At 41.5% G+C, this 18265-nt stretch overlaps 1 protein-coding gene across 7 annotated transcripts in view; it reads right to left on the bottom strand.

Annotated features, from left to right (window-relative positions):
- The window catches only part of CACNA1C (calcium voltage-gated channel subunit alpha1 C), a 440223-nt gene extending 424147 nt beyond the window's left edge, over positions 1 to 16076 (bottom strand). For all 7 annotated transcript variants that reach the window (XM_030480605.1, XM_030480603.1, XM_030480597.1 and 4 more), the window contains exon 1: positions 15553 to 16076. In XM_030480605.1, coding sequence (XP_030336465.1) covers positions 15553 to 15601 — 49 coding nt within the window. In that variant the 5' untranslated portion in view covers positions 15602 to 16076. The remainder of the gene's footprint in view (positions 1 to 15552) is intronic.
- Between the last annotated feature and the right edge of the window lie 2189 nt (positions 16077 to 18265).

The following is an 18265-nucleotide window of genomic DNA, read 5'->3' on the forward strand; positions in this document are numbered from 1 at the left end:
GAAAACATGAAGCGATTATGATGACATTTAAAAAATATCAGTTGGAAATTTCTCTATAAAATGGTATCTTTTACAACATACTGAGGTCTGCAGTGGGATAAACACAAGATTTTCACATAGAGTGGGAATGCCGATTGTTGTCTTTTTTCAAGTTATTTGCTGCACAATGGCTTAATCAGAAAAGTATGCTACAAAACCAGTTATGTTATTTAAAGTAAATTACTCCCACTTAAATCTATACATTTCCTGAAACATTCTCTTGTCTCAAGTTTTGACTCATTGTATCATTACCAGGCACAGGCAGTAAAAGAGCATTTAACAGCAAATGGTGAAATGATGACAGAAAGCATCATAGACAACCCCATGCAAAATTACAGAAGAGCTTTCCATAGAGGCATCGTAACATATGTTTGTGATTTCTATAGGAAGTTTAAACTGGAAGCTGCTGATAGGAAATACTGTATTTCAAAAATTGTTATTTCATGAAAAAAATCCCATTATTTCCTATTTTCAAAATTAAATTTTCAAATTTGAGTTCAAAAAGTTCAATTATTTTATCAGCACCTCACAACAAGGGCAAGTATCGCTTTGAACTGGTCTACCCCATCACAGATGACAATTTCTGTGAGCAGAATTTCTTGTTGATGCTCTTTAGGAAACTAAAATAGTTGCTCCACATATTGTAGGTGCTGCAGCACAGCCTTTCTTCCAGGGCATGGCAGGTATTTGGCCACTATATAGCTTATGCAAAGGGCAGCATGATAGAGTCAAGGCTATAAACTCTGGGAAAAGAGGCTCTGAGGAGATAACAGGATGATACATAAAGACATCATGTCCCTGCTTGTGGAATGACAGGAAGAAATTTTGAAAAGATGCATGTTCTTTGAGATAATAAAGATACAAAGAAAGTGTGTGTGCCACCCTTTATTCATGATGATAAAAATTTGCCCTGCTGAGATGGGTTAACCTTTTCTCCTGATGCTACCAGAATGAAATACTATTCCTCCTCTGGCTGCATCCTGGAGGGACAAGGGATCTCCCCCTCTGGTTGAAATCATGGAACCCAGCACACTTTGCCTGGTACTCCAGGCTCTAGCAGGCCAAAGCTTATTTGCACATAATACACAGTTGAACAAAGTTGCCAAACTAACAAGACCAAATGAATTCTGCACCTCAATTTATCTTCTCTTTGGGACCCTGTTACTGTGGAAGTTTGCAATGATTCAAAAATGGCACTTTCAAAATTAGGCATGCTGTGTTTGTCCACCCAAAAGCACAAAACACACAAACTAAAGAGTTACTGCAGAGAACTCTCCCTACATTGCTATTACCTGACTGTTCATCTTTCCTTGTAAATTTTGTACATTCCAGCCAGCCCAGCTAACCACGCACGCTAGTTAGGAGAAGCAGATTGAACTGATTAGAGCATGGTTTCTCTGATGCTGTGTCTTCTGGCATGCTTGCCATCACTCTGACACTGGCTGGAAAGCCCCATCTCCTTCCTGAAGCTACCTATTTTGCATTCACAATATTCTCCACTCTAAATATAATTTGGGGAAAAATTAATTGTTCTCACTCTAGATGGAAACAGGGATATTCTTCAAGAAATAGCTTCCATGAATTTCCAAGAGGGATTTTTCCTGAAGCCCTGTTTTTCTTGTCATGCATTTCTTTAAGAATTCCTTTTATTTAATGGCATACATTCAGTCAGGAAGCATACGTTTATTGTATTTTCATTCATGCAGGTCACCTGGAAGACAGGTGACTTACTAAAACCTGTTATAGGCAAATAACTCCTTTCTCCACGCTACACTTCTGTTGTTGACAACTAGAAATAGAAATCAACACACATGCAGAAAGTAGAAATCACTTCCTGAGTTCCAGCAATATAAAAATCTAACATTTGGTCTAACTTGGTCATCAATTCTTTATCTATATAGTTAAGGCACAGTTAAGTTCCTCAAAAAAAGCAGTCCACTCCACCTTTTTTAGTTATCTATAATGTTCTGTAGCCATGGCTGCCTTCCTCTCCACTGACTACACATGAACTGTAGATGATTAGCTCCAACTAGACAATTTAAACACCCACAGTGAGGTAAAATGAAATCCATGCCAAATAATTATTTTTTCTATATAGAGAATGACAATCTGAAAAGAGATTATTTCTCTCATTTCATACTATTCTATTTCTTTCCAAATCTTCTGTAACACAGCTAGATCCTTCCAACCACAGTCACTTATTCATTCTGGTCCACTAAGCAAATTATACTTCTCCCTATATATATATACACACACACACACATATACACAACTGTGTAGGCACACTGCAACTGCAGACATCTCAGAGACATCCTAATGGTTCCAGAGCATAGATAATTTTTTCCTACTATTTGAAAACAAAATTTAAAATATCCTTGATACACACACTTGAAAGATGGCAGATAAAAATCGGGAGTCCCTATATATCTAGGTTGCTCTTCAAGCCCTTGTGGTGCCTACTGATAAGCATGTGTAGAATTGGAAGGAAGAGAGAGGCATAATTCCTCTTACCCATTAGCACCAAGTGCACTTGTGTACACACCACATACTACCATGTGCAGTCCCCAGAGAAAGACCAGACAGAAGCCTCCTTTTCTATCAGATTCACATTTGATCATAGCAAAATTCAAGAGAAGAACACTTTATCTCTGCAATTTATACCCGAATGAAACCACACATACCATGATGATAAAGTATCTGATTCAAAATTCGTGCTAAGATCTCTGCACTGACTCCTCATGAACCTGTATATTTCTGACCAAATCTGCCTGATCATTTGTTTTCAGTTACCCAAGATGTCTGTCTCCTTCCACAGCCATTGCATCTCCTAATTATAAAACTACTGATTACCAGCGAAAAAAATATAAGTGCAAAGAATCATGGAATACCAGGTTGGAAAGGACCTCAAGGATCATCTGGTCCAACCTTTCTAGGCAAAGCATGACCTAGAGTAGATGTCCGAGCACCCTGTCCAGCTGAATGTTAAAAGTGTCCAATGTTGACGAGTCCACTCGTCCCTGGGGAGATTATTCCAATGGCTGATTGTTCTCATTGTGAAAAATTTTCCTATTGTGTCCAGTCTGAATCTCCCCAGGAGTAACTTATACTCATGACTCCATGTCTTTTCCGTGTGATTCCTTGTAAAAAGGGAGGTAGTAATCTTTTAAATACTGGAACATGGTGGCAAAGTCTCCCCTGAGTCTTCTTTTCTCTAGGCTGAACAAACCCAGTTCTCTCAGCTTTTATTTCCTCACACAGCAGGCTTCCCAGTCCTCTGATCAACTTTGTGGCCTTTCTCTGGACCCTCTCTAGCCTGTCCACATCTTTTTGGTATAGTGGAGACCAAAACTGAACACAGTATTCCAGGCATAGCTTGACAAGAACTGAGTGAGGTAATGAATTCTTTATCTCTGCTGGTGATGCCTTTGTTGATGGAACTCCACATCTTGTTAGCTTTGCTGCAGCAGCACACTGTTTGCTCACATTGAGCTTGCTTCCACCAGGACCCCTAGACGGCTTTCCACAGAGCTGCTCCCCAGCCAGGTAGATGCCAGCCTGTCCTGCACTCCTGGATTGTGTTTTTACCCACATGCCAGACTTTAGACTTGTCCTTGAACTTCATAAGGTTCTTGTTAGCCCACTCTTCCAGCACAGGCTTCTCTTCCAAAGTGCCTCCTTCTCTTCCAAGGAAGAGAATCCCCTTTACTTATTAATATACAGCGCCCACTTGATAAGTTAAGTTTAGACTTAGTAGTTAAGACTACTCAGAGTACTTATTAAGGCTGCAGGCAGATGACTCAGTCCTGGCCTGACTAACTGAACAAGACATGGAAAACTACTGGATGTGCCATGAGAAATTACCAGATGTGACAACAAAGTCAGATGCTGACACAGGTTACAGGTAGTACTGTAAGGAATGGCCAGATTTCACACTCAGTTAAGAAGGACTTGAGTCACAGTTAGTTGAAGCAAAGTACTGGAGTCCTGTTGGGAAGTACTGCAAGGCTAATAGTGCCCAGATAACTGTGCCAGTAATGCCAAATGAGGCCAGGATTACAAAGTACCAATGTCAGAAAGACCAGATTTGGTTACGGATGTAGAAAACCTGGGACTAGTGGGGAAAAAAGGTAACTAAGGGTGGGTTGTTTATTCTGGAGAAGGCTGGTCAGAGAAGGGAGGCACAAATGCAGAGAAAAGGAGAGTCAGCAGAATTGAAAAGGAATAATGCAAATCATGGGACAACAGTTGTATAGGGGTACCCAGTGGGAGCCGTGCCCTTAATCACCACAGCTGGACCTGTACAACAAACCAACTTGTTACTCTGACCATAACACAAGTTTCAAACCTGCTTATGCAATCAGAAGGACCAGAGCAGCAGCTGTTTTCCCTGGTTGGCATCCAGACAGATGGATCAAGCATCCCAGTATTGCTATATCCATGCCTGTTACAGGCTTGATGGCATCAGTAACTACATACCGTTTCATAACACGCATCTCACTAAAATTAAATGTCATATTAATTTCTTTGCCTGCACCTCCAAGAGTAGTATCTTCACATAAGCACACAGAACATAGTTAATGAAGAAAATTAAATTTCCAATCCTATTGACCTGGCACGCTGGGAAGAGCAATAGAGTTTTTGACACTGGAAGTTGTTCATATTACAGGGATCATGACCAGGTAAGTATGTAAGAAAATACGTAGACGACTTCAGAGAACACATTTGCCAACCTTCCAAAAGGAAAGAAATACAATCTTTGTGGAGGTTTGGCAGACTTTCTGGAAGCCTACATCCTAACACAGGAATAAACTAAAATAAAGTCTGATCCTCTAATGTCTGTACTCTAGTCTTTACATTAATCTCTCAAATAGCACCTGACAATCTGTCAAATCTCTGTCCAGTGTTTTGTAGCGGCAGAATCAGGTTTAGATATTTTCTATTGCTGTTACTAAAATAACTAGCTACATGAACTAGAGGTTTAAATCTTAAGATGACAAGTGGGGCTTTCCATCTTCTACAGTAATTCTATTTTAAAATGATATTTTAATATAGTATTTCAATACTGACATTCATCGATATATTAAGCCACCTGGATGAGCTTATACCACATTCCTTTTGAAGTATCAAAACACTGCTGATATGTGCAATAAGAATAAATTTCCTGCCCTTTGATATTGTAGAATTGACTCCACATAGGGTTTCTCCATCCATATATCACACAAATAACACATCCTCTGACCCTACAGCACACATGCCAAAATCCTTAGCAACATTCAGTTAAACCTAGCTCTGCATTCTACGCACTACTTTTCTCCAGGAGAAACCACCTTAAAGCACAACAGAAAAATCTCGAAAATGCATATCCAAAAATTGTTCTGGTGAAAGAATAATGTAATTAAGGGAAAGCAAGACAACAGCAAGGTTCTCAATATGAATGCTAAGTACTAGGAAAACAGATAGAAAACTGCTGACCCATATGTACTGTAAAATCCAAATGAAAACTTATTTCAGTTAAATCTTTGCATTAAGACAGCAGGATGTACATTTAGTCCAATACATACCTATTGACAGAAATGTTCTAAATTGTTACTCACACTGCAAATTAAAAGCACTAAGATGATGTCTAAGCATAATGTTTCATAGGAAGTAACAGAAGTTGCATTATCAGCGCTAAAAATTTCTTGCAATGTTTTGTTGCATTACTAGTATTTTCAGATGTGCTCCTTTATAAAGCACTTCAGGCTTGACTAAGATAGCTTCCCAAAGATTCTGCCAAGCACCTGTAGAGCTCCATGCTCAAATCTCCTGAAGCTCGATATTTGACTTTTCTAGGAACTGCCAGTAACAAGTACTGCTAGTTATTTTCTGACTGACTTTGTGGCATGCATAACAGCTTTTATCACTGCATGCGAATTAGGACATGAGTTTTCATCTCTTATGATCTTTCTTGACACCCTTTGCCTTTAAGCAGATAAAAGTCCTCAAGCCATATTGATCTTAATATTTCACACACTGCTATTATTTCTGGCTTTTGCTATAATGGCCAAACTTACAAGTGATACTCTCTTTATTCCAGTCACCACTATGTCATTATATTTGCCTTCAAAACCAAAATTAAACTATAACTCTTTTGGTCATAATATCAGTAAAAAAAATTAGGCTTCAACATAGTCTCTCATAAGCTTCCCAGGAATTAGTGATTCCCTGGTTCCTGATTTAAACAATAAGCTTCATTACATCTAACACATAACAAACAACTCTCTTCAAAGAAAACTGTAGAGAAATATGTTTCAGAGCTCAGCAGAGTGTACTGCTATGTACAGGACTACCACCACCAAACACCTGCTAATAAACATTTCACACTCACATGATTTGTGCAATTAAGCCAAAGCCAGTGAGAATCCGACAGATGAAAGATATTAGAGTTATATCACTCAAGCCATCCATTAACTGAAGTACTCGATTTTGACATTGCCTGCACCAAACTTGACTGATGTCTGCAAATCACAGGTTTTTCACTTACAATTTTCATTTAGGTGAAAGCGATGCAAAAAAATCATATAACTCACTCCTACCTGTTGCTCCAGTCATACAAAAGTTCCATTTGAATCACAATTAAACTTGATCACTTTCCATTTTCACTTTATAAATGTATTTTACTTCTCTCTAAAGACACCAATTCAAATTTAAATTACACCTGAAAACACTCTGCATTTATATAATTTATAAATCAGCAATAATAGACCATTCAAGTATCATGGGAATTTCAGCACACAGGTGAAGCTTTCCTCCCTACATATATTTGTTTACAACTCAAGAAAGTAATGAATACCATGGATTTCCTCTGTTTTCTTAAAGGCACTTGGGCTTATCTGACTTAATTGGCTAACTTTGCTGTCAATGTGCTAAACTTATCCCAAGGGAATCAGACCCCTTTGTACTTAACTAAATCCAAATTTCTAAGATTTGCATATAGGATCTGCATAGAAAAAATTCTTTTGTGAACGGTATGAAAGCTACAAGATAGAAAACACAGCACAGTTTGGCATTGCATCTCACCCTTAGCTTCCTGATACTTGTCAATCTGTGTCAGATTTTACTGTAAAGTTCAAAATCAATACACTATGCAACGTATTTAAATGCAGTGATACATTTTTCTTCTATCTTCAACAAAAAATTTTAATTCCTGAACTCACCTGGGTTCCCTTGCTTCTCACACAGTCCATTGTGGCATTTCTGTATCTAAAATTGACGAATTTTACTACTAACAGCTATATCGTAGGAGTTTCAATTTCAGAATTATTATTTTTGTCAATAATGCATGAGGCAGAATATAGATGGTACCTAACAGAGTTGGACTGACTTACAAGCAAAGAGACGCAGGTACTCTTTTTGTATATTTAAAGACTATTTCATCTGACAAAGCATTAGAGGAACATCTGATGTATCAAAACTACATATTAAATTTCAAAATCTGAAGAATCTTAAGAAGTCTTACATCTATCCAGGCACATGGAAGAATGGAAGTCTTTTTTTCTCTTCCTTTGCAATAATACATCTGAAATCTGATCAGTAACATGAATTTGTTCCTACAATGCCTTTAGGAAGAAATGTTGAGTTAATTACTCAATTAGAGCATATTTACTTTGTAATTATAATGTCATGTTCAGTTATATTTTTTTTTTTTTTCCAAAATACCCAAAGGCAACCATCCACATCATGGCCTGAAAACCTGAAAAATTTAAGACAAATAACAGTTCCATTTAGAGAAGCATATTTTAAACATATGATAAAGCATCCTTTAAAGTTAGATGGATCTCAGACAATATTTTCCTCAAAACAACTGGCTCGTAAGATTTATGCACATGATGGAAAGATAGCCAGATTTTTTGGTCTCATTTCTCCTCCAGTTTGAAAACTATTAAGTCTCCAAACACCTTTAAGATTTACTTTATTTTAATCTTCTGTCTTTTACCAAAGAAGCAAATTTTCCCTCCCTCTTAACTGTGCTAAATTCATCAGCGCCCGGGTCAGGAGACTGATGAATCTTGTGGATTTCTTTTATTTCCTTACAGGTGCCAGGTTAAATAACCTTTTTTTTACTTCCCACAGGCAAGGTTTTAACTGGTACTCTGATAACTCCTCCCAGCTGTTGACGGAGATTCAACTTGCTGGTTTCTTTTCATGGATTCTAAATGTTTTGCCTGCTGAGACAGCAACTGAGATTTAGAATTTAATAACTGGGACTAAAAAAAACCCTCACACACACAGAAAAAAGAAAATTGCAAAGTCCTCTACAAATATAGTCTTAGCATTTCTATATAAGCTTCTAACATCCCAGAGAACATCCATTAACAGTTATCTCAATTTTCTTTAATCCACAGGGAAAAAAAGAATCTAAATCAAAGTTAGGACCCTCATCCTGTTTGGATTCAAGCCCTACAGTCATCATTTCCATGATGATTTTATGTCCAGATATATATATCCCAACAGTAACTAATGAGATTCAGTTAAATGTTTATATATTATAGCGGGATTCATCTATTGACATGTTAACATGTATTGGAACATTAAACATTGAACTACTCATAGATTTCTACTACCTCATCATTATATGTGCCAGTCTCTGACTGTAGCCACAGTTCTGCATGAAAGCCATTCTAGCACAGGGCAGGAAAACAACCCACTTACAAACTCAGTGTGTCTATCAGAGCCATTGAGACTCCAGACCTACCTCACCTCACCTACAATACAAACTATAATAAAACCAAGCAAGCTACCCAAAAAGGAGTGATGCGCTGAGACAAAAGCCCCTCAAGTCTTCCATCTCAAAGTTTCAACAAATAGCCACAGTGTCTGATTAAACAGAAGAACGTGGTTGCAGTTTAGCTATTGGCTGACATATGTAAATATACAGAGTAGGTACTATGAAAAATGTGTCGTGGTTTCTCTTTTTTTTTTTTTTTGGTTTGGTTTTGGGGTGTTTTTTTTTTACCGTAAGGGTAGTTAAAGATGGCAACAGGCTGCCCACTATGTTTGTGGAAGCCCTGTCCCCAGAGATATACAAGATTTGACTGGATATGGCCCTGAGCAAGACCTGCTTTTCAGTAGGGTGTTTAACTACCTGGCCTCTGCAGGCCCCTTCCATCCTACGTTATGATTTTATTTAATCCCCACTCCTTAGAAATGCAATTCTTTGCAGTGAAACTCATATGAGAGTTTGTCCGCCGGAGCGCATGTCTTCCAGAACTACCACTTCTGGGAAAGATGCCTGGGAAGGTGACATACAAAGCAGACCAGCTTCAAAACCATTAGCAGTGGGTTCCCCTCAATCAAGGCTTCTCAAGGACGAACCGTGCTAATAATCTTACAGCCATACGTCACAATAATTCAACCTTCGCCAATATGCCAGAATAAATACAAAATGTGAGTCCCTCAAGTCTTCTGTCACCTTCTACAACACAAATATTAATCTTTTCTCCCTTTGTTTTTTCCCTACCCCCTATGGACTGTCAAGTTCACCTATCCAAACCATAGAATCTCCACTGTTATGTTTAAGTGTCTGGGAGAAATTCAGCAAGGCCTTTTGTTCTGCAAATCTCTATACACAGTAGAGAGACACCTGTGACTCTTTCAGTTCAAAGAGAGCTACCCTGAACCCCTCTCAAGTTCTTAATGAAGTTTATATAACTCTCATCATTACGCCCCATCCACGGAAACTGACAGAAACTCTTTCAAGGACTCTTTCAGGCAAAGATTTATATATAGCATTGACTGCACCTTGATATATTCCATGACAACCTTGCACTAACAACAGGTGCCCTTGTGATCACATAACTTCATCAGCGTATTTCAGAGTTCCCAGCAGGACCACTCTACCACCTAAAACTACACCTGCTCTCTGGCAGAAGCACCATAGGCCCATCACTGTGCTCTGTGCTCAGAAGACTGACTGACTTCCTCCTGCATAAAAACCAAAGGGAAGTATAAGGGGACAAAATTCTCAGGTAGCTTAAAGGCACAATGATGCTTTTACTCCAGTAAAGTAAAAATCATTAAACATGGTAAATATTAACTTTATATATTTTTTAGCATCCATTAGTAAAATTACATGAAAAACATGCCAATTCTATATTAGGTAAGAGATGAACTATGTCAAAACGAAAAGTATTTGGTGGTAACCAATTTGTCTGAATGCTTAATGTTGTTCTTTTCTTAAAATTGATGATGCCAAAATCCAGCAATGAGCATTTTAATTAGTACACTTCCTCTCAAATTCATCTCATCTCCATTAGCTAAATAAAAAACAGTGTTTTAGATGAAAGAGTGACTCAAAAAAAAAAAAAATTGGGTTTGTCTACAGTCAAAAAAAAAAAAGGCATTTGAACCATTTAATAACATTATGCTTTGTAAAGCATATATCTGCCATTGGTAAAAGCTTTCTTCAGTGTTGATCCAATTTGTTGTTTTCAACAATTTAAGAGACTTTTACTGTATATGGTCACATGTGTTAAGTTGTTTGATAGTCAATAAATTTATACAACACATTTGCTCAGAAGAGATCTTATATTTGCTGTTCCTGAACTTCAGTGACTCTGTTCCTTGAACTAATTCCCAGAAAGGGTTAAACAAGACAGTTTCTAATGAGTCAAATGGCCATGATGACAATTCGCACAAATGCAGACACACATGCAAAAAGTAAATTTAAGAATGATTGCCATTCAGATTGATCCTATTTTAAGTGCGGATGTAAACCCATTTTCCACAAAATTGAAAGAAAGTAAGCCAAACCTAAGCGTACATGGTAATATTACAGGTATTTGACATTTTCTTCAAACTAAAGTGTTTTGAGGAAACAAAACAAAAAGATGAAGACAAATAATTAAAAGTAAATATCTTGGTAGGATAAGCTAATTTAATCGTTGGACTTGATCTTAAAGGCCTTTTCCAACCTAGTTGATTCTGTGCTTCTATTCTACGATTCTAATTAATTCCACATGGCAAGGATGTGTCAGGGTTGCTGCAGTGAATTACACAGATGTAACCCCAAACACACATTCAAGAGCAGAGATGCAACCATGAGTGGGTTTGCAAGGCTGTCTTGGTTGCAGAGAGGGCACCAGCTGGGTTCTTCACAAGCAAGTGTTCATAATGGCAGAAACTGACAAACTTCAGGAAGAACCAGCCAGCAGGAACACCGGTGAACACCTAACCCAAAGTGGTCTCTACGACTGAAGAGAATTTCAAAGAAAATCTTTCAAAAGTATATACTTTAAATCCCATGTCTTCAGCAGAAAACTTAAATACTTCTTCTAAGGATATGAAAAGGTTGAACGCACTTAAGCACTTTTCTGAAGACTCTACTAGTCTTCTTCTCTACTAGTGCACTGCATTTACTTTCATAAGTAATTTACTTTCATAAGTAAATGCAGTGCACTATATTACTTAGAATGTTGAAGTAGTTATTTAACATTATATTAAACATTTTTATATTACACTGCTATTTCATGTTATATCAAATTAAACACTTAACACTTACTGAATGTCCCAAGTACTCAGTGGAAGAAGATAATACTTTACAAATACAAGCATTTATTGTTAAATCTATGACAGTTGGAATTTTAGTGCTGTGTTTTAAAACAGTGATTCAGATATTTTTTTCCCAAAAAAATCCTGAAGATAAGTTTCAAACTACTTAGAGGTATTCTTTATGCCCCGCAACTAATGCCTATTCTGACAAACATGTACAGTAAAATGAGAACACAAAAACAAATGGCTCAAAACTGAAGACTCGGTTTGCTTGTCTGATCACTTTGTCACCATGAAAAGAGCATGGTTTCTCCTATACGTAAAAGCATTGCCCCAGAAAATTACAGGAAATAAAAGTGGCATTCTGAAAATAGAGCAGAAAATTAAAGCAAACATCCAATAAATTCTAGTCCACATCTCCAATGGTTTTGTCTTGTAGCACAGCATGAGACAGATTTCAACCCTTCAACTGAAATCAGCTGTGAAGTGTACACAATCATCTCTATACCTGCAGAGTTAAGGGGAGCATTTGTGGGTTTGACCCTCATTTCAGGTCAGAAATGCATTAGGGACCATGCTTGTGACTTGACCCTCTCACTATCAATAGGCTTCTGAGAAATAAAGGATATACTAATTAGTTCCTGATTTAGTAGATACAAAAGATTACAAGGACTATGAGTGTCTTACAGGGGAAGATTTCAAGAACAGAGTATGTGCAGGTTAGGAAAGGAGGTTGAAAGAAGACCTAATTATGGTTCACAAATACCTGAGGGGGTTCTTTTCTACAAGCAGCAGGTAGAAATCTGTTCAAAATATGCAATAAGGACAAAGCCCAAAGGCATTCTCTGAAATTGAAGGAAGGGTAGTTCAGACACGGCATCAGAAATGGCTTTTCACTCAGAGGATCATTACTGTATGAAATAAGTGACCTACCAGGGACTCTTCAATCCTAATGAATTTTATTCTGGGGTAGATGCGTATCTATCGGTGCTACATCTGGCCTGTCCTCCTGAGGAGCAGGGGATGGATGAGGCAGACCGAGAAGCATCTGCATGGCTGCGGGCTCAGCGGCCCCGCAGTGCCACCTCCCGGGAGAGGCAGTACCGGGACACCCTCCCACCCCTCCCCGAGCCCCCGGGACTGAAAAAACACAGCAAAACTACTGGATTCGTTTCATTTCCTGGCTGGTCACCAAATCTCCCCAAGAGAGACCCCGCCAGAATGGCGAGCACCCAAATTAAACTGGATGGTTAAGCTATGCTTGAGATTCAAACTCGCAGCACCAGAGGCTGGGTTGACTCACACTGGTCCCTCCCTTGAGAGGGCTGTGAAACGTGGGTTTGCAAACTGATTTTCCATTTTCTATTATGAAAGAGCAAGTTTTCAAAATATTATGAAGGAAACGCATTAAAGATGCCCATCTAGGATCCCACCCGGTCCCACATGTGCATTAAGCGTGATGGAGGTAGTTTTGAAAGCTTTTTTCTGGTGCTTGTCGGGTGGGTTTTTAAAATTTTCTAGATAAACACATGCTCTATGGTAATAATGAATAATTAATTGTTATAAAAATACATTCTATTATGTAGCAAAAATAAATGTTGAGAAGTGTCTCAGCATCAACAAATAATACCATCAGCTTCCCTTTCTTTGTGCAGCAGGAGGCTGCAACAAGAACACAGTAGATTTATATTTTAACATTCAAAAATTATCAGAAATTCTTACTTTAGGGTGAAAGCCTTTCAGTGGACAAAGTCACATGCAAAAGAGTAAAACGCGTATTACAAACCTACACAAATTAGAAGTTGAGAAGTCAACAAAGCATTTTTAAGTACAATTCCTCTTCCCCACAGCCCTCACAACCTAACAAATGGCCTCTAGCATGCTTTATTTCTTTATTTTAAGTAAGTGGCTCTCCTGTCTCCCAGGTTTTAGTACTAAAGGCTGTACAGGTGAGCTGATGAGAGGCTAACTGAGAGTGGACATGTGCAGAAAGCAGCTGCTGGCAGAGGCCTAGCCCTGTCAGTCACATTTCAAGAACAGACAAAAAAAAAATCTGCCTTGTATCAGTAGCACCTGGAACGCTCACCTTGCTGCCAGCAACTGAGAAGGATACAAGAATAAGGACTTATTCAACTCAATCTTCCCTCCTACAAACAAGGAGCAGGCCAAGATCACACACCTTGCTTCGCCTTCTACCCGTCTTTTTTTATCTCTACCTTGCAACTGAGAATCTGTGGTTGCTTTAACGACTCCATTCCGCATTGTGATTGGTTTGCTCCCACCTCCTTGTCACCAGGTTTTCTCGATTACTGATCAGTTTAACCTTTCAGGCGCTGTTTGCACAAAATCAAAATAGATTGTAAATAAATGGCAGCCCAGCACTATCAGGGAACAGAACTCTTCCACCTGGCTGATTTTCTGTTTGCTTTAGAAGTTGCTCTTTCACCTGGGAGTAATGACAATCCGCATGAAGAGACAGATGCAAAACTGTTCCTTCAATTATATAATCACTGCAGCTGATAAGGAGGGAGCTGGATTTAGGTTGCCATAGTGTTGGCATATTGCTATGGAGGCTGAGCTCTTCATCCACTTTATCAGCTTTGGTCCAGGAAGAGCAGCCCAATTATGCCTGCTGAATGCATGCGTTGTGGGCTCGCTCGCACTTTGAAGGAGCACTCTGCATCAGGGGCTGTTTCCTTTCCCCTCCCACCTCATTTTGATAGAGTGGCTAGGGGTAGGGGGTGCTGGGTTTTTCTCTTTTTAATCTGTATTTAATCGGAAGGAGGGTGGTGTTACCTCCACCGCCTCTCCACCATTACGGGCTGCCACAGTGCTAACGCACCTCCCCAGCTGCACCCTCGGCTGCCCCTGCCAGGGGCTCAGGACAGGGGGCACCAGGGGAGCTGGCCGGGGCTGGGATGCCCCCCCCCACCCGGTGCAGGTGCTCGGTCACAGTGGGCAGAGGCCCCGGCCGAGGGTGGGAGGGGGGGATGCCCTAGAGAGCAGGGCCGGGGGCAGGATCGGGGGATAAGGAAAAAGAAGTTGCCCTCGGCTGGGGGGCTCTGCCGGGAAGAGGGAGGCAGCCGGTTCCCGCTGGAGCGCTGCTCTTCTCTTGCCGAGGGGAGGAAATGGCTCTGTCTGCTCTGCAACACCGACGTGTGTGTGCAGCAGGGCTGCTGGGGAGGGAGGGGGGACAACATGCAGGTAACATGATAAAAATAACTTCAGGGACAGCAGATCGGGGTTGGGCCGGGGGTGTGTGGGGGGTAGGCTTCTGGAGTTTGGACAAAGTTTTACTACAGGGAATAACGGCGGACGTTTGCTAATGCCTAGGAGCAGCAGCAGCACGGGTTGGTATCCATGATGCAGGCGATCCTGAGAGAAGCTCGGCGAGAAATCACTGCCCCAAGTAAAACCCAACTTTGATTTTAATGCAGGCTCTCCTGCTGTCCCTCATCCTCTCGGTATGTGCGCGTATGTGGTGTATGTGTGTGTAAACAGATAATTCCCCCTTCCCTCTCGTATGAGAGATTAGAAATAGCGTAGAAGGGAAGGGCTCCTCTCCCTGTGTCTTAGGAAGCCGTACCCACATGGGGGTTAGGAGGACGGGGAGGGCATTAATTGGGAAAGATCCCCTAATGCTGGCTGCGCTACCAATTAATCTGCCCCTGACACGGAGGCACGGGCGGCTCCGCGCAGCCCCTCCGCCCTGGAAGGCGACGACGGCGACTCAAAGGAACTTTTATTTGCCCGGTGTTTTCTGTGAACCCCCCCTTCCCCGAGGGGCTGCGGGGTCTCCCTGCAGCACAGCCGGCTGAAGGGAGCGGTGTGCCCCGAATGGGAAGCGGTGGCAAGAGCTGTCCTCCGCCCCGGACCCTCGCCTGCCGCTGGCTGGGGCAGCGGCTGAACCGAGCTGAGAGATTACGGACAAAGGGTAGGGGAGAGAATGGTTGCTAGATCCTCGGAGGTGAATCTCAGGCTTACCTTGATGGTTTTCTTCAGGGATGTACATCCTCTTGTTTTCATTGACCATTTAAAACGAGTCCAGATTAATCCCTCCGAAAATCGGCTTGGTAAAATACAAGGAAGAATGGAGCTGCAGAATTTCCCCTTTTATTATTACCTGATTCCCATTATTGCATCAAACACCAAAAACTGATCCTTTCCACTACTGCCTCCTTTAGTGAAATTGCAATGCATCCTCAGTACATCCGGGCCCCTTCCAAGAATTTAGCACAGCACCTCTGGCTGTTAAACCATAAAAAAGAACAGGAAGGGGGGAAACGAGAGAGAGGGGGGATTTAAAAAAAAAAAAAATGGAAAAAGCAAAAGCATCCAGGGCAAACCTCTGAGGGTTAAATGTCTTTTTAAAATCCGCCAACTACAAGAGTCAGAAGAGGAGGAAAAAAAGGGGGGGAAAAAGAGAGATGTTCAAACGCTGCTGCTCCTCCTCTTCAAAGCCATTCCGAGCGCGTTGTGTTGGCAGGGAGCTGTTTCTGCAGAGGAAGAGAGCACAGTCCCAGCCCCTTACTCCCTCCCCTCCCTCAGCGCGCTCGCTCCCCGCTCTCTCCCTCTCGCCGACAGACACACTGAACGCTTCCAGATGTTCCAGCTGCGGCGGCTGCACGCAGCCCCCCGCGCGCGGCGTTCGGAACCGCCGCCGGACTTGATCTGAAAGTTTAACGCGGTGCCCGCCCGCCTTCACTGCGCCTGCCGGGGCCGCGCCACAGACATGACGTCAAGGAGCCGGGCTGGAGCCGACGGCCTCCACAAGTGGGGGGACAGAGCAGGGGACCCGCGGCACGGCACGGCTGGGGGGCGGCGGCACCGTGTTACGGTGGTACAGAGACAGCGTGGCTCGGTGTCACGGTGGCACAGCGGCAGGGTGGCTCGGTGGCACAGCGGCGGAGCCCCGCGCCCGCCCGCCCGCGCCGCCGCTCCCCAGTCCCGCTTCGATCCGCTTTCTCGGTATTGTGGGCTCTGCTCTGCGGTTCCGCCACGGAATGCGAGTGCGAGCTGCGTTTCGAGGCGGGCGGTGTCGTTGGCTGAAGCGCTACCGCGGGGGCATCGTGTGCGAGCGTGTAACGAAGCGGCGGAGCGGGTTGAGGCTGGGTCCGGCCCGTTAGGAGCAGGCAAAGCCGGGCACGGCATGCAGGCAGGCAGGCAGGCGGTGGAAGGGAAAGAGATACCCAGGGATAAGTTGCACAGACGAGAGGATGCACAGATGTTTAAACAGATTAATCAAGCTAGGATTTGCAAAATCCTTGGTGGAAACACCAAAGTGCTCTGCTGGTATCCCACCACTTCCCTTAATTATGCCTGTCATTTGGTCCTCTATAATTGAAGCCTCTGCAGAGAGCAAAAATGACTCCTTTAAAATGAAATGTGAACTGAATTCAGTACATGTTAAACGTAGCTGGACTCTTCGAGCTGCCATGTTAAACAAGAGATGCAGAATTCAAAACCACCCCTCAGGAACCACTCCAGAAACTGCCAAAACCTGAGCAACTAAACCACTCTGGCGTACGCAGAGGTGAGTGTCCAGAATACCATGTCCTGCCTACAAACCCCTGGCTGTAAATTCTCGTGATGACAGAAGATCCATTTAACATCACATGCATGCGATACTGTTTGTGGAACTTAAAACACAGTGGTTCTTTCCTTTCAAGTGGTTTTCCATTCCAACTAGAAAAAGAGTATTTCTAGTTGGTAATACCCCTATAAAAGAATCAAACTAACTTAATGCCTTCCCTACAACTGGATCTCAGTGGGGTGTATCAAATAGCTGTCTCTTTTTGAGGCATTCCTCCCACTTTGAATGAGCTGCCTCTCAGATGGAACTCAAAATATAACAAAAACCACCACCACCTAACAGATTCAGGCAAAGAAACAAGAAAACAATGCATCCACTTGGAACTACAAGAAAAACTGGAATAGAGACATAAAAACACTCACAAAGAACTGGATACAGCCAAAGCACTTGTGCTAAAGAAAGGTCATTTTGGTTTCTAATAAACACTGATCATCACAACTTCTGCCTTAGATGCTATTCAAAGGGTAATCCACTGACAACATATTGCCACTGACAGCATGTAGAGACACAGCTTTATTTCTGACTCAGGAGGAAGAGTTCCTCTGAGCAATTAAAATACTCTGTCCTCTATTGCCTAGTTTTTCTCTAAGAATGTCACATGCACTCACCCTGTTTAACTTAGGTTTAACTTAGGTTTTGCTTAGACCAAGCAAAATCACTGCTAGAGGTGGAAAGGCAATGTATTAGCTTTCATTTTCAATGCAACTTGCCTTTTTCTTGAGAAAAAAAAAAGGGGGAGAAGAAAAAAGTTTTTCCTTCATCATTCTAAGAAGGACTGAACAGCAAATCCTTCACTGCCTATATTTATTGTGTAAGTATGCATTTTCTTTTTCTCCTTGTGACCACAAATCCTTGCCATTTTGGATTGTGCTAACTCCATTTTTCCAGCCATGCGTCAACCAAGAGTTGCATGATTCACCCTTGCATGGACATAATCTCTGGGGATGTGATTAAGTGTATGCTGATCACTCTTGTAAGAAATCAAACACCAGTGGGGCACCTGTAAATATTTTTTCCTCCCTTGTCAGGTCACATCCTCAGCTAGCTAAGGATTATATATTGTATTAGTTGAACAGTTAACATCCACAGAGCCTTGCTTTATGC

Source organism: Strigops habroptila, chromosome 3 (assembly GCF_004027225.2).
Source record: "Strigops habroptila isolate Jane chromosome 3, bStrHab1.2.pri, whole genome shotgun sequence".
Taxonomy (NCBI): domain Eukaryota; kingdom Metazoa; phylum Chordata; class Aves; order Psittaciformes; family Psittacidae; genus Strigops; species Strigops habroptila.